This window comes from Eimeria necatrix, genomic scaffold (genome assembly GCF_000499385.1).
Source record: "Eimeria necatrix Houghton genomic scaffold, Enh_scaff379, whole genome shotgun sequence".
Taxonomy (NCBI): domain Eukaryota; phylum Apicomplexa; class Conoidasida; order Eucoccidiorida; family Eimeriidae; genus Eimeria; species Eimeria necatrix.
The window spans coordinates 17,108-30,614 of NW_013655364.1; the positions used below are offsets into that span (position 1 = coordinate 17,108).

General features: G+C 52.8%; 4 protein-coding genes across 4 annotated transcripts in view; 3 read left to right on the top strand and 1 right to left on the bottom strand.

The window, feature by feature from the left end:
* ENH_00048580 (zinc-finger-Ran binding domain-containing protein, putative) overlaps window positions 1-760 on the top strand; it is a gene marked incomplete at both ends in the record, with an annotated part of 2,784 nt that extends 2,024 nt beyond the window's left edge. The window contains one exon of the mRNA XM_013585602.1: window positions 97-760. Within this exon, the coding sequence (XP_013441056.1) occupies window positions 97-760 (664 nt within the window). The remainder of the gene's footprint in view (window positions 1-96) is intronic.
* A 2,460-nt stretch (window positions 761-3,220) lies between these two features.
* On the bottom strand, window positions 3,221-4,135 carry ENH_00048590 (hypothetical protein; the record flags this gene model as incomplete). Its single annotated transcript, XM_013585603.1, has 1 exon — window positions 3,221-4,135. One exon carries the CDS (start codon window positions 4,133-4,135, stop codon window positions 3,221-3,223), a length of 915 nt encoding a protein of 304 aa, XP_013441057.1.
* Window positions 4,136-6,791: 2,656 nt separating this feature from the next.
* Window positions 6,792-11,402, top strand: ENH_00048600 (hypothetical protein, conserved; the record flags this gene model as incomplete). Its single annotated transcript, XM_013585604.1, has 13 exons — window positions 6,792-6,796; window positions 7,182-7,270; window positions 7,400-7,458; window positions 7,673-7,739; window positions 8,074-8,198; window positions 8,580-8,651; window positions 8,787-8,821; window positions 9,121-9,209; window positions 9,434-9,562; window positions 9,770-10,095; window positions 10,423-10,531; window positions 10,787-10,827; window positions 11,286-11,402. The coding sequence occupies 13 exons, from the start codon at window positions 6,792-6,794 to the stop codon at window positions 11,400-11,402; spliced, it is 1,263 nt and encodes a 420-aa protein (XP_013441058.1).
* A 1,122-nt stretch (window positions 11,403-12,524) lies between these two features.
* Window positions 12,525-13,466, top strand: ENH_00048610 (hypothetical protein; the record flags this gene model as incomplete). The annotated part of the gene is made up of 1 exon (XM_013585605.1): window positions 12,525-13,466. The coding sequence occupies one exon, from the start codon at window positions 12,525-12,527 to the stop codon at window positions 13,464-13,466; it is 942 nt and encodes a 313-aa protein (XP_013441059.1).
* Between the last annotated feature and the right edge of the window lie 41 nt (window positions 13,467-13,507).

A 13,507-nucleotide genomic window follows, 5' to 3' on the forward strand; every position in this document is an offset into this window, starting at 1 on the left:
GGGGGGGGCCCCCTGGGGGCCCCCCGGGGAGGGGGGCGCAGCAGCAGCAGCAGCAGCAAACCCCGTGCGCGGCCGCAACGGCAACTGGCTCTGCAGAAGCTGCAGCAACGTCAACTTCCCCCGCCGCTTCCGCTGCAACAAATGTGGGGCCCCCAGGGGCCCCGAAGGAGACGCAATAGTTGCAGAGTATGCGAAGCAGGTGTACAGACACCACCTGAGTACGTTCCGGCTGCTGGCGGAGAGCCGGGGGGGGGAGGCGCCGTTGAAGCGGCTGCGGGGCAAGAAGAAGCAGCAGCAGCAGCAGCAGCAGCAGCAGCAAAGGGCCGTCGCTGCTGCGGTCCTCGGGCTCGCTTCCCTCTCCCGCAGCAGCAGCAGCAGCAACCCCACTCTCCCCGCCAGGCAGGTGAGGGCCCCCGTGCTGCCGGCCTCCTTGGCTTCCACGGTCTGCGGCCTCACGGGCAGCAGCAGCAGCAGGAACGGCCGCAGCAGCAGCAGCAGCAGCAGCAGCCCCTGCAACTCCCTCTCCCTCGGCGCCAGCGAGACCAGCCCCCTCAGCTCCAGCCCCTGCAGCAACAACGCAGCTCTGCAGCAGGCAGCAGGCGCTGCTGCTGCTGCTGCTGCTGCTGCAGCGGACAGCCCCGTGGGCGCGGACGAGGCCGCTGCGCCGCCCGAGGCCGGCGGAGCAGCAGCAGCAGCAGCAGCTGCTGCTGCTGCTGCTGCCGAGTCCAAACTGCACTTTGCGTCCCATGCTATTCACTGAACTACAGCACAAGTTGCTGCTGCGGCGCTGCAGCAGCAATGGCCGCACCGTTGCCGGCAGGTGTACAGACACCGCGTCCCGCTGCAGCGCAGCTCTCCAGCTTCCCCTTCTTTCTAGCAGCAGCAGCAGCGGCGGTGGCAGCAGCAGCAGCAGCAGCAATTACGGTTTGAAAACGCTGGTTCAAATATGTCTCTCGTCGTCTTCTCGCAAGTGTACAATGTTTGTTCCTCTTGCGTTGCTGTTCGAGCTGCGGGAGCCCGCAGCAGCAGCAGCAGCAGCAGCAGCAACAGCAACTTTCAGGTGTCCATACACCGCAACTGGCGGCCGCGCACCGATTCTTTATTTGCGCCTCTTCCGGCAGCAGACGCAGCAGTTTGCTGCTGTTGAGAAGCAGGTCGACTGGTCCGTGTAGTCTCTGATTTGTACTGGATGGGTTGGAGTAGGCGCAGCAAGAGCAGCAGCAGCAGCAGCAGCAGCTCCTCCCGCTGCTGCTGCTGCTGCCATTCGCCGTGGTGGATCTGCACAGCAGCAGCAGCAGACCCCTGCAGCGGCGCTGCTGCTGCTTTCGAAGGTGCCTATGCAAAGAAGGCCAGGTGGGGCCTACTGCGAGTCTCAGGGTGAGACCTTGCTGCAGCCGAAGCAGCAGCAGCAGCAGCAGCAGCAGCAGCAAACGTGCTGCTGCAGCTCGCACATTGTATAGCACTAACAGCCCCAGCTCAGGAGGAGAGAGGGGGCAGCAACACAAGAGCTACGGCTGCGGGTGTCGCAGCCAATGTGTGTCGTCAGCAGCGTCTCGCCTGCAGCAGCAGCAGCAGCAGCAGTAGTAGCAGCAGCAGCGTGTGGCTGCTGCTGCAGCAGCAGCACCGGCGACGCCTCGCGTCGCTGCTGCTGCTGCTGCAAAGCTGCAGTAAACTGTCAAGGTGACAGACGCAAATGCGAGAACCGAATGAAATTTTAATGCGGCACAAACACGTGGCAGCTGTACGTACACCTGGGCCTCGCTGCCCCACAGCTCACTGCAGCAGCAGCAGCAGCAGCAGTAGTAGCAGCAGCAGCAGCAGCAGCAGCTGTAGTAGCAGCAGCAGCAGCGAACGCGACACGGAGTAGAGTGGTAGATACGAAGCGCTTTACTCGCCTCGAGGCTGTGCTGCAGCAAAAAGAGCTACTGCTGCAGTGCAGCGGCCGCTGCTGCTGCAGCCCAGCATTATCAGCTGCTGGCAGCAGCAGCAAATTCGGATATATTGCTGCTGCCGGAGGCACCAAGCAACGTGCGTAACGCCGGTTGTTCAGCAGCAGCAGCAGCTGCTGCTGCTGCAAAGATGGCTGCTGCTGCAGTGAACAAGCTTCAAGAGCTACTGGCCACGTACAATGTTGCTGCTGACGCACAGCAGCAGCAACTGCTGCAGCAGCAGCACAGAGTGGAAGCAGCAACAGGCACTGTGGCTCAAGCCTTACAAGGCAATTGAGCTGAGGAAGGGCCCCACAAATACTCGTGCTGCATTTAGCGAGCTGCGGCTAGCTGTAGCTAGCTGCAGCATCTCCTCGTTGCAGTTTTTGCCGCAGCACGAAGTGGCTGCAGCAGCAGCTGTAGCAACAGTTACAGCAGCAGCTACAGGAGCAGCAGCAGCAGCAGCAGCGCCGCAGCTGGCTAGCTGCGAAGGCTTCCCAAAGCTAGCTGCTCGTTAGCTAGCTGCAGCGGCTAGCCGCGCTTGCCTGCAGCAGAGTAGCAGCAGCGAAGTTAAATGAAGTGGCGAATCTAAACAACCCAAGATGGCATTTGAACAAGTATATACAATTAAATGATTTCTTTTTTTCATTAATAAAACAAAAAATATTAATAAAGAATAAATATTCTTTATTTCGCGACTAAATGCAAACAAACTGCTGCAGAGAGGCGATCTGAGGCTGCGAAGAAGCAAGACACTGCTGCTGCTGCTGCTGCTGCGGCTGCTGCTGCTGCTGCTATAGGAGAGCAGCACGGAAGGTTGAATGCGTCTCCGTCATATTGATTATAAATATTAAATCAGTTTAACTTGATTGCTGTTAAATTAAGAACAAATCGACTAGCGCTGTTAGCTTCGCTGCTAAAGGTGACCTCCTGTCTTGGCGCTGCTGCTGCTGCTGCAGCTGCTGCTGCTGCTGCCACTAAGGGGAGTTGGATTTTTAATGGCAAATAATCCATAATTTACCAGAAGACAAACAGAGAAAGAGAGCAGCTGGCGCTTCCATGGAGGTGGTTTGCTGCCACCGACCCTGGGGCCCCACCACGTCGCCGTTGCTGCTTTTCCTGCTACTGCTGCTTCAGCTGCTGCTGCTGCTGCCTCAGCTGCTGCTGCTGCTGCATGCAGTCCTACGTCTTTGCCCGTTACTTTGCCCTATTAAGATAAGAACGCTCAGCAACTCTTCTCAAGGCAACAGCAGCAGCAGCCGCCTCGTGTGCGCAGGCGAAAGGACCACCGGCTAAACGCGCAGCGCCGCTGCTGCTGCTGCTGCTGCTGCTGCTGCTGCTGTGGCGGCGCTGAGGTAGCAGCAGCTCGGAGGCACTCTCCGGGAAATGCGTCCTGTGGGGCCTCTGGGCTCAGCACTGGCGCGCGGACTAGAAGCAGCTGGGGTGTCCATACACCCCTCTTGAACAAGCCACAGCAGCAGCAGCAGCAGCAACAGCAGCAGCAGCAGCAACGGCAACAGCAGCTGACAGCAGGCCACGGGATGCGGCGCCGAGGCAGTGCTGCTCCCCAGCAGGGGGAGGCCTCTGAGCCTGTCTCGGTCAGCAGCAGCAGAAGGCCAACAAATAGCAGCAGCAGCAGCAGCAGCAGCAGCAGCAGCAGCGGATACTGGCTGCCGTCGTGGATGTGTCTGTGCATCTCCTATCTGCTGCTGCTGCTGCATGCATGCAGCAGCTACTTGCTGCTGCAGCGGGGGCCCCCCCACTTCGCCACGCTGCAGTTGGTGCTGCTGGCAGTCAACGGGGTGTACGTACTCGCCTTCCGCTCTTTGGCCCTCCAGGTCTGCTGCTGCTGCTGCTGCTGCTGCTGCCGAATATATTGTTGTTGCTGCTGCTGCTGCTGCCGAATATATTGCTGCTGCTGCTGCTGCTGCCGAATATGTTGCTGCTGCTGCTGCTGATTGCGTTGCTGCTGCTGGTACTGGAGCTGTCTTGTTTCCCTCTGCGCTGTTGCTGCTGCTGCTGCTTAACATGGCTAGATATCTCTGCTGCTGCTGCTGCGTAACATGGCCAGATAACTCTGCTGCTGCTGCTGCTGCTGAACATGGCGAGACACGTCCGCTGCTGCTGCTGCTGCTGCTGCTGCTGTTGAACATGGCGAGACACGTCCGCTGCTGCTGCTGCTGCTGCTGCTGAACACTTCGGGACATCCCCGCTGCTGCTGCTGCTGCTGCTGCTGCTGGAATGCGGGCAGGCGGACGGCTTGTTGGGGCCTCGTGTGGGGCTGCTGGCGCTGGAGCAGCAGCTGCAGCAGCTGCTGCTGCTGCAGCAGCTGCCAGCTTCAGTGCCCGTCAGTTTTGTTTTGTGGGGTGTCAGTTGGCTGGCCAAGGAGATCTGCAGCAAGAGCAGCAGCTTCAAGGTCAGCAGCATTTTGAGTTTTTCTTTTTATTCTTTTGGATTCTTTTTTTGACTTTTTTTGATTCTTTTTGATTCTCCTTTTCTCCTTTTTCATTTTGTTTCTTTTTTGTTTCTCTTTTGTTTCCTCTTGTCCCTTTTTTGGTTCTTTTTTGCCCCCTTTTTGGCTCCTTTTTGCTCCTCTTTTGTCTCATTTTTGTCCTTTTTTTGTCTTTTTTGTCTTTTTTGTCCCTTTTTTGTTCCTTTTTTTGTCTTTTCTTTTGCCCCTTTTCATCCTGTATCTCTTTTCATTTCTTTTTTCCGTTTCTGTTTGTTTTTTGATTCTTTTTGATTCTTTTTTTGTCTTTTTTGTCCTTTTTTGTTTCATTTTAATATTCTTTTTGTTTCTTTTCTGTTTCTTTTTTGTTTCTTTTTTATCTCCTTCGGGTATCATTTTGTCTCCCCAGATTTCCTTCTCCTTTTTCATTCTTTTTATTTCCTTTTGAATTCTTTTTTATTTCTTTTCTTTCTTTTTAATTTTTTTCAATTCTGTTTGTTTCTTTTTCCTTTTTGATTTCTTTTTCAATTCTCTTTATTTTTCTTCAACTCTTTTATTTCTTTTTCACTTCTTTTAAATTCCTTTTCAATTTCTTTTTCATTTCTTTTTCGTTTCTGTTTTTTCTCTTTTTCCTATCTTTTTGCGGCGTTTGTCCTATCCATGTTGTTAATTAATTAATTCTTTAATCAATTAGATTCTTGAATTACTTAATTAAATTCTTTCAATTAATTAATCAATTAAATTTAATTCATTAAATTTAATTGGTTAATTAATTATTTAAATTGTTTGACGAATTAAATTGCTTTTGTGCTGCAGCTGAGCCAAGTGGCGTGGCTGGGCTGCTGCTGCAGCTGCTGCAACTTGCTGCTGTCGCTGCTGCTGCCGCCCAGCAGCAGCAAAGCTTTGTGGCAGTCAGCAGCACTTTTGCTGCAGTTCTTTCTTTATCTTTCTTTTCGATATTTTGCAAAAGAGTTTCTCGCATTCCAGTGGTCCGCCAGACTTTTCCAAATTTGTTTTTAATTCAAAAAGTCTTTTTTGTAATTCCATTTTATCACTTTTATAAGTCCTTTACGAAATATATTTTTAAATATGTTTTTGTAAAACTCCTCTGTGAAATATATTTCTAATTTATTAGTTGTCTAATATCAAAGAATTTCTTTTTATAATTCCACGTTGCTATTTACAAGTCCTTTTCATCAGATATCTTTTTAATTACTCCACTTTATTATTTTATAAAAGTCCTCCATGAAATATCTTTTTAAATAATTGCATTTTATTTTTTTATTACATTCTTTCTGAAAAGTATTTCCAATTTATTCGATTTTATACCTTTGAAGATATCCATGTGAAATATATTTCTACTTTTTTCATTTTTCTAATTTCAAAAAAGTCCTTTTTATAATTCCATTTTATTATTTTTAAAAATCCCTTCTATAAAATATCTTTTTAAATAATTCCATTTCTTATTTTTATAAGTCCTCTGTGAAACACATTTATTCCATTTTGTACTTTGCAAACAATAAAATGGAATTACTTGAAAAGATATTTTATAAAAAGGATTTTTTAAATGTCTTTCTATAAATTGTCTGTCAAGTGAACTTCATTTTATTTGTCAAATAAAATTCATTTTGTAGTAAATTATTTATATTTTTTTAATAATAAAGGATTATTAGTAAAGTGCATTTTAAAAAGTGTTGCTGCAATAATATATTAACAGTAAAAGGCATCTTATAAATAATATATTGCTAAAAAAGGGCATCTTTTTAATAATATATTATTAATAAAGGGACGTTTTATAAATAATATACTACTAATAAAAGGAATCTTATAAATAATATATTATTTCAAAGAAAACACCTTATTAATAGCATATTGTTTAATAGAAAACATCTTATTAATAACGTATTATTTAGTGGAAAACATCTTATAAATAATATATTATTTAATAGAAAACATCTTATTAATAACATAGTATTGATGAAAGATATTTTGTTGGCGAAATGTTATCAGACATAAATATTATATTGTTAGACATTTTTGGTTATGCATTAATAATAGAGAGCAGTTTATTAAATATTTAATATATAATAAGCCACATGAATAAATGCAAAAAGTAACAAATAAATATAATCGGAGTAAATAATGCAAGAAATATATTTCATTTCTTTGTTTTTTATATATTAAGAAAATAATAATCATAGTATATAGGGTGTAGGGTTTAGGGTTTAGGGTTTAGGGTTTAGGGTTTAGGGTTTGTGTGCTGCATGAAGGGACGTTTTGCTGCTGGAGGCGGGTTTCATTTGCTGCTTTGGTCCCCCCGCGTTGTCTCTGGGCTGCCCATTTGCTGCTGCTGCGGTGCTGCTGCTGCTGCGGCTGCTGCTGTTCAAGTTGCTGTTCTGCTCTGCTGCATCCAAATGCAGTGCGTTTCCTTTTTTCTTTTTTGTTTATTTTATTATTTCATTTTGTTCTATTTGTTTTTACTCGTTTTATCTTCATCTAACTTCTTTTTTCTTTCTTTTGATCTTTCTTTCTTTTTCATGTTTCTGTCTTCTGTATATTTTTGCATTTATCACCTTGTTTTTGTCTTCTACATTTATTTCTGCATTTGTGTCTTTTTTAGTTTTATTTCTCTTTTGCTGCACTTGAAAGCTCTGCAGCTTCTTGTCTCTTAATCAATTCGGCATTAAAGTTGCCCTATCTGCTGCTGCTGCTGCTGCTGCTGCTGCTGCTGTGCTGCGGCTGCAGCAGCAGCAGCCCCGCACTGGAGGGACCTGACGGCTCTTTCCTTTCACTACTGGACGCAGCCACTCCCCTGCCCAGGTTCTTGTAAGCAGCAGCAGCAGCAGCAGCAGCAGCAGCGGCAGCAGCAGCAGCAGCAGCGACGGCAACGGCGGTTGCTGCTGCTGCAGCCCATTTGTTTCAAGTGCTGCGAGGGTTTGGCGGACAGAGTCTAGGGTTTGGGATTGATATGTAGTGTTTAGGGCTTAGGGTTTAGGGTTTAGGGTTTAGGGTTTTTCTGCAGGGTTCTTCTACTGGTCGAAGGGCAAGAAGCTTCAAGCAGCTGTCGTCCTCTTTATTGAGGTTAGCGTTTGGCCTTTGCGTCTCCGTAGGGTTTAGGGTTTAGGGTTTAGGGTTTAGAGTTTAGGGTTTAGGGTTTAGAATTTGGGGTTAATCTGCTGCTGCTGCTGCTGCTTGTCTGTCGCTGCCGCTGCGATTCCGTCTCATGCTGGGGGGCTGCCTGTCCTCTGCTGCTGCTGCTACATCTGCTGCTGCTGCACTGCTGCTGCTGCTGCAGGGCGTAATGTCCTGCTGCATCTTTGCCACTCCCCCGCTGCGTGTTGCAGCAGCTGTCGCCATCTTTGGTAAAGCCATCCAGAGCGGCCTTGCTGCTGCTGCGGCTGCTGCTGTTGCTGCTGCTGCTGCTCCTGCGCTGCCGCTCCTTCACTGCTGCTGCTGCTCCTTCACTGCTGCTGCTGCTGCTTCACTGTTGCTGCTCCTAGACTGCTGCTGCTCCTGCTGCTGCACTGATGCTGCTGCTCCTAGACTGCTGCTGCTCCTGCTGCTGCACTGATGCTGCTGCTCCTGCGCTGCTGCTCCTGCACTGTTACTCCTGCACTGCTGCTGCTCCTGCACTGCTGCTGCTGCTGCTGCTGCTGCTGCTGAGGCGTGTGGGGTTTGTGCGGCGGAAACACTCAGGGCTGGCTTTGTCAGTGCTGCTGAGCGGCAATTTGGGATTTTTGCCGCACTTGACTGCTGCTCTTTGTTTGGCGCTGCTGGACGACAGACTGCTGGGCGTTGCTGCGCCTCTCGCGCCCTCCAGGGTGAGCCTGCTGCTGCTGCTGCTGCTGCTGCTGCTGCTGCTGCTGCTGTTCGTGCTGCGGCTGCGGCGCCGCCGTTATCTTTGCTGCTGCTGCTGCGGCTGCTGGTATTTTTGGAAGCCGAGAAATAAGATAAACAGGCAGCGTTTGCTCGGGTTCGTTTGACTGCTGCTGCTCTCTTTGCTGCTGCTGCTGCCTCTGCTGCTATTTTGCTGCTGCTGCTTGATGTTTTTGCTGTTGCTGGAGCTATCCGCTCCTCTCCTGTTCGTATGTCTCAGCACTTGTTATCATAGATTTATATTATTATTTTAATTGTTCTCTTTTGGTAGTTGTTGACTTATATGCTCATTTGTCCCAGTTTGCTGCTGCTGCTGCTGCCTCCAGACTTTCCTAGAGCGCTGCGCCCTCATGTCCGGCCGGGTCGTCCTCGGCACCATTGTTGGGGGTTACTTCCTGGTCAGCAGCAGCAGCAGCAGCAGCGGCAGCAGCAGCAGCAGCAGCAACGGCAACAGCAGCAGCAGCAGCAACGGCAACAGCAGCAGCAGCAGTTGAGGTGCGTGTGTGTCAGTTTTTGGCTGTTGGTGTATGCAGATCTACACCGCAGGGTCTCTGAACCACCTCTGCAAGTGAGCATAGTGCTGCTGCTGCTGCTGCTGCTGCTGCTGCTGCTGCTTGTGCTACTGCTACTGGGAGCTGCAGGCGCTGCTGCTGCAGCTGCTCTTCCTAACAGCTGTCGCCGTGGCCTCCGTCGGCTCTCGCTGCAGCCATTCTTGCTACTGGCGGTTGATGCAGCTGCTGGCTGTGTACATGGCAGATTGCTGCAGCAGGTTTCGCTGCTGCTGCTGCTGCTGCTGCTGCTGCTCGCTGCCCAGATGAGGGCCTGTTGCTGCAACTTGCGCTGCTGCTGCTGCTGCTGCTGTCGCAGGATTTGGATGCGGCCGGGGGTGTCTGCGCCCGCTTGGGTCCTGGCACTTTGTAAGGAAATGTCTCTTCTCTGCATCTGCAACGGCTACGGTGGGAAGCAGCAAAAGCAGCCACAGCAGCAACATCAGCAGCAACAGCAGCAAAAGCAGCAAAAAGAAAAAAACGAAGAAAAAGGCTTGCATGCGGGAGTGTAAGGGCAGCTCTCTGGGGTGTACGTAAAACGGTTGGCTGCAGTCTACTTGGCCGTTCCAAGCTGCAGTTGCCAGTCCCGCTCTGCTGCTGCTGCTGCTGCTGCTGCTGCTGCTGCTGCGCAGGGCTGTTCGCCGTGGTGACCACTGGTCGCCTGGAGCTGGTCCTTGAAGAGCTGCACCAGACGACGGAGGAAAAACCCGTTTGGCTCGAAGTGTCGCTGCCGTATAAGCCAGGCACGCAGCAGCAAGACTGTCTGCTGCTGTTGCTGCTGCTGCTGCTCCTGCTGTTGCTGCTGCTTAAGCCGTTGTGTTGCCGCTATTTTGCTTTTTGCGACTGCTTTTTACCGTGCTGCTGCTCTTGCAACTGTTGCTTCTGCTGCAGCTGCCGTTGCTGCTGCTCCCACTGCTGCTATTGATGCTGCTGCCATTCCTGCTGCTGCTGCTGCTGCTGCGTTTCAGGCGATGTGAACAGCCCTCCGCCGTGGCTGCTTTCGGGCCATTTCCCCCGCCTGGATTGGCGGCTGTGGTTTGTGCCGCTGCGGCTGAAGGCAGCGCTGAAGGGGGTGGTTGCTGGGAAGCGCCTGCTGCAGCAGCAGCTGCAGCAGCAGCAGCAGCAGGCCCCGCTGCAGGCCTCCGCCGCTGCTGCGGAGGGCTGCTGCCAAACCAGGGGCTCCCCTCTTTCCCCTGAAGGTCCCATGCAGCTGTACCCTTCTTTTTGGCAGCCTTTAATTCAACGAATCAGCGCCAGAGAGCCCGCAGTGCTGCAGCTGCTGGGGCCCCAGGGGGTGAGCTGCCCAGCACCAGCCCCAGCCAGCTAGCTGTGCAGCTAGCTAGATAACCACGTAGCTAGCTAGCTGGCTAGACAGCTAGCTAGACAGGTAGCTGGTCAGCTAGCTAGTCAGACAGCTAGCCAGACAGCTGGCGAGAAGGCTGGCCAGCTAGGTAGCAAGCTAGCTAGCCATCTAGCTAGCCAGCTAGCTAGCTGGGCAGCTAGCGAGCGAGCTATCTGGCTGGGCAGCTAGATAGACAGCTAGCTAGCCAGCTAGCTAGCTCGGCAGCTAGCTAGGGAGCTAGCTAGCTAGCTGCGGGGGTCTCGCTGTTGGTGTTTGCAGGAGGCGCTGAAGCAGCTGCCGCCGCCGATGGCAATTCGAGTTTCGCTTTATGATTACAGAATGACCCCCCCCGAGGGCTATCCCCCTTATGCTGCTTTCTTTCCCGAGGGTGAGTGCTGCTGCTGCTGCTGTTGCTGCTGCTGCCGGGCTAGCTGCGCCGCAGCAGCTTGCTAGCTAGCCAGCTGGCTAGCTCAGCCACAGCAGCTGGATAGCTGAGCCACAGCTGCGAGCTAGCTGGCTCGCTAACTGGCTAGTTAGATTTGTAGCTGAGCCATGGCAGCTAGCTAACTGGCTAGCTGGCTAGCTGCTCAGCTAGCTGCAGCCGTGCTGCAGTCCTGCGCCTCTTTTCTGGGTGCTTCATCAGGATGGAACCACCTCACGCCCCAAGAAATTCTCAAGCTGGAAGTAAGCCTGTCCCAGCTAGCTAGCTCAGTGGCTAGCCAGCTAGCTAGCTAGCCACGTAGCTATCTATCTAGCTGGCTAGCTGCGCGGCTAGCTAGATAAGTACCTAGCTAGGTCAGTGGTTAGCCAGCAGACTAGGTAGGTAGGTAGGCAGCTAGCTAGCTAGCTAGTCAGCTGGCTAGCTAGCTAGTCAGCTGGCTAGCTAGCTAGCTACATACAAGGTCAGCTCGCGTCCCTCAACTCTCAAGCAGCAAAGCCTGCCAGCTAGCCATGGCTAGCTGGGGCGTCTCTAGAGCGTAGCAGTTAAGCCATGGCTAGCTGGGCTGTGCAGGGCCCCAAGGCAGGTGGCCTTTACGGCATAGGCCTCCGCCGTCGCGGCGGAAGCTCCAGGGTTTAGGGTTTAGGGTTTAGGGTTTAGGGTTTGCTGCTGCGGCGCGCGTGTGGGCGTGGTGCTGCTGCAGAAAGACCTGGTCCAGTGGACCATTGGTCGCTGGTGGATGCGGAGGCAGCAGCACGAAATCGACTGTTTTGTCTTTTCGGAGAATTACCTGCCCCCAGGGGATTTTTCTCAGCATTAGAGCAGCGGGAAAGTTGCCTGTTGGCCTTGCTGCTTCGGTTTTTTGTGCTTTGCTGCTGCTGCTGCAGCAGCTGCTGCAGCAGCTGCTGCTGCGGCGCTGCTTTGCGGCTCCCGCCGTCTTCGTTTTTGTCTCTTTGTACAACAAAGCCCTGAGTTAAGAATTAACTGTTTGGATCAGCTTCCGTAGATCAGGCCTCTCCGCTGCTGCTGCTGCTGCTGCTGCTGCTGCAGCAGCTGCTACTACTGCTACTACTACCTGCTGCTGCTGCCATGGCAACGGCTTTGGAGGGATGCGGGTGGAAGAAACTGCAGCTGCTGCTGATTCTGTTGCTGCTGCCCTGCTGCTGCTAGGCATACTGCGGCTGCCGCTGATTCTGTTGGTGCTGCTAGGCGTGCTGCGCCTGCTGCTGCAGCGATGTTGGACGTTTCACGGGAAGACGACGACGACGGTGCAACGACGAACCCCACGACGACGACAACGACGACGACTCCGGCGACAGGCATGGATTTCGGACGTGTGTCGTCGGGATCGTCGGACATCCTCTCCAGGGCGCAAGCTAAGGGTGACCCCAATAACTTTAGAAAAAGAAAAAGGCTTAACCTAGATTAAAAACACCATGTTATTATTTTAAAATATTTATTTTCCAATATTGATGACACCTTTGCTTTGCTGAAAGCATTCAATGCCTCCAGAAGGTAGTGCGGTCCGTTGGGGCCCCCTAGGGGCCCCTCGGGGGCCCCCAAGGGGCCCCCAGGGGCCCGTTGGGGGCCCCACGAGCCCTCTGAGCTTAATAGCACCTTAATGCCGAGACCCAAAGTGCATGCACACACTGCCTTAGCTGTGAGCTGGGGGCCCCTAAGTGCTGTGTGGCCATTTAGGTGAGGGGCCCCAGCAGCTGCGCTGCAGTGTATATACACCTGAAATTAGACAGCCCAGGAGTTCTGGAAGTCCTTTAAAGGAAGAAAAAAAAGCCGAAGCAATGCAGCAGCTCCTAACGAGCTAAGTCCCCCCTTGCTGACAGCTGCAGCAACTCCGCTCAATGCAGCAGCTCCTAACGAGCTAAGTCCCCCCTTGCTGACAGCTGCAGCAACTCCGCCAGTCACAAGCGCAGCAGGGGCCCCCATGGGTCCCGTGGGGGGGGCCCCCCGGGCTGCAGCGCCAGACCAGGGCCTCGCCATGGGGGGCCCCTCTTTTCCCCAGTTCTGCAGTTCGGGGGCCCCTGGGGCCCCTATAGCCACTGACAGGGTGTTGGGGGCCCCCGCCCACCCCTCTGAGTTTCTGTGGGACTCTGCAGCAGTGCTGCAGCACTTGGGCTGCTTCTTGACGGCCAAGGATCTGCTGCAGCTCTGCTGCTGCTGCCGCCAGCTGCAGCAGCAGCAGCAGCCTGGGGGGCTGCTGCACAGCGCCCTTGAAGCAGCACTAGCTGAGCTGCTGCCGGGGCCCACAGGCAGGTTTGAGTTGCTGCTGGAGGCCACAGACGCGAGCCCTAACTTAGGAGGCCCCCCAGGTGAGCAGCAGCAGCTGCTGCTGCTGTTTGCTGCTGCGCCCGTGCCTGCGTCTGGTGCACTGGCAGCAACAGTCCTTGCATCAGCAGCTGCTGCTGTTAGCTGCAGCAGCTGCTGCTGCTGTTTGCTGCTACGCCCATTGCTGCGCCTGGTGCAGTGGCAGCAACAGCAGCTGCAGCAGCAGCTGCAGCAGCAGCAACGGCCACAGAAAAGCCAGCTGCTGCTGCTGTTTGCTGCTGCACCCGTTGCTGCTGCTTCTGCTTCTTTCGGTGCTTTTGCTGTTTCTGTTGCTGCTGCTCTTCTTGCTGCACTGCTGCGCTGCTGCTTTATGGGCTCTTTCCCTTTCTTTGCTCTTGCACCGCAGGTTCTAATTGCTGCTGCTGCTGCTGCTGCTGCTGCTGCAATCGCACCGCAGCAAAAGCAGCGGTTCCCAGAACAGCAGGAGCAGCTGCTGCTGCTGCACGCCGAGAACCCCCCGCCGCCGCCACAAGAGCAGCAGCAGCAGCAGCAGCAGCAGCAGACCAGCGAGAAGACACAGGGGACAAAAGGAAGCTGCTAAGACTCGAGAGTCCCCCGCCACCAGCAGCAGCAACAGAAACA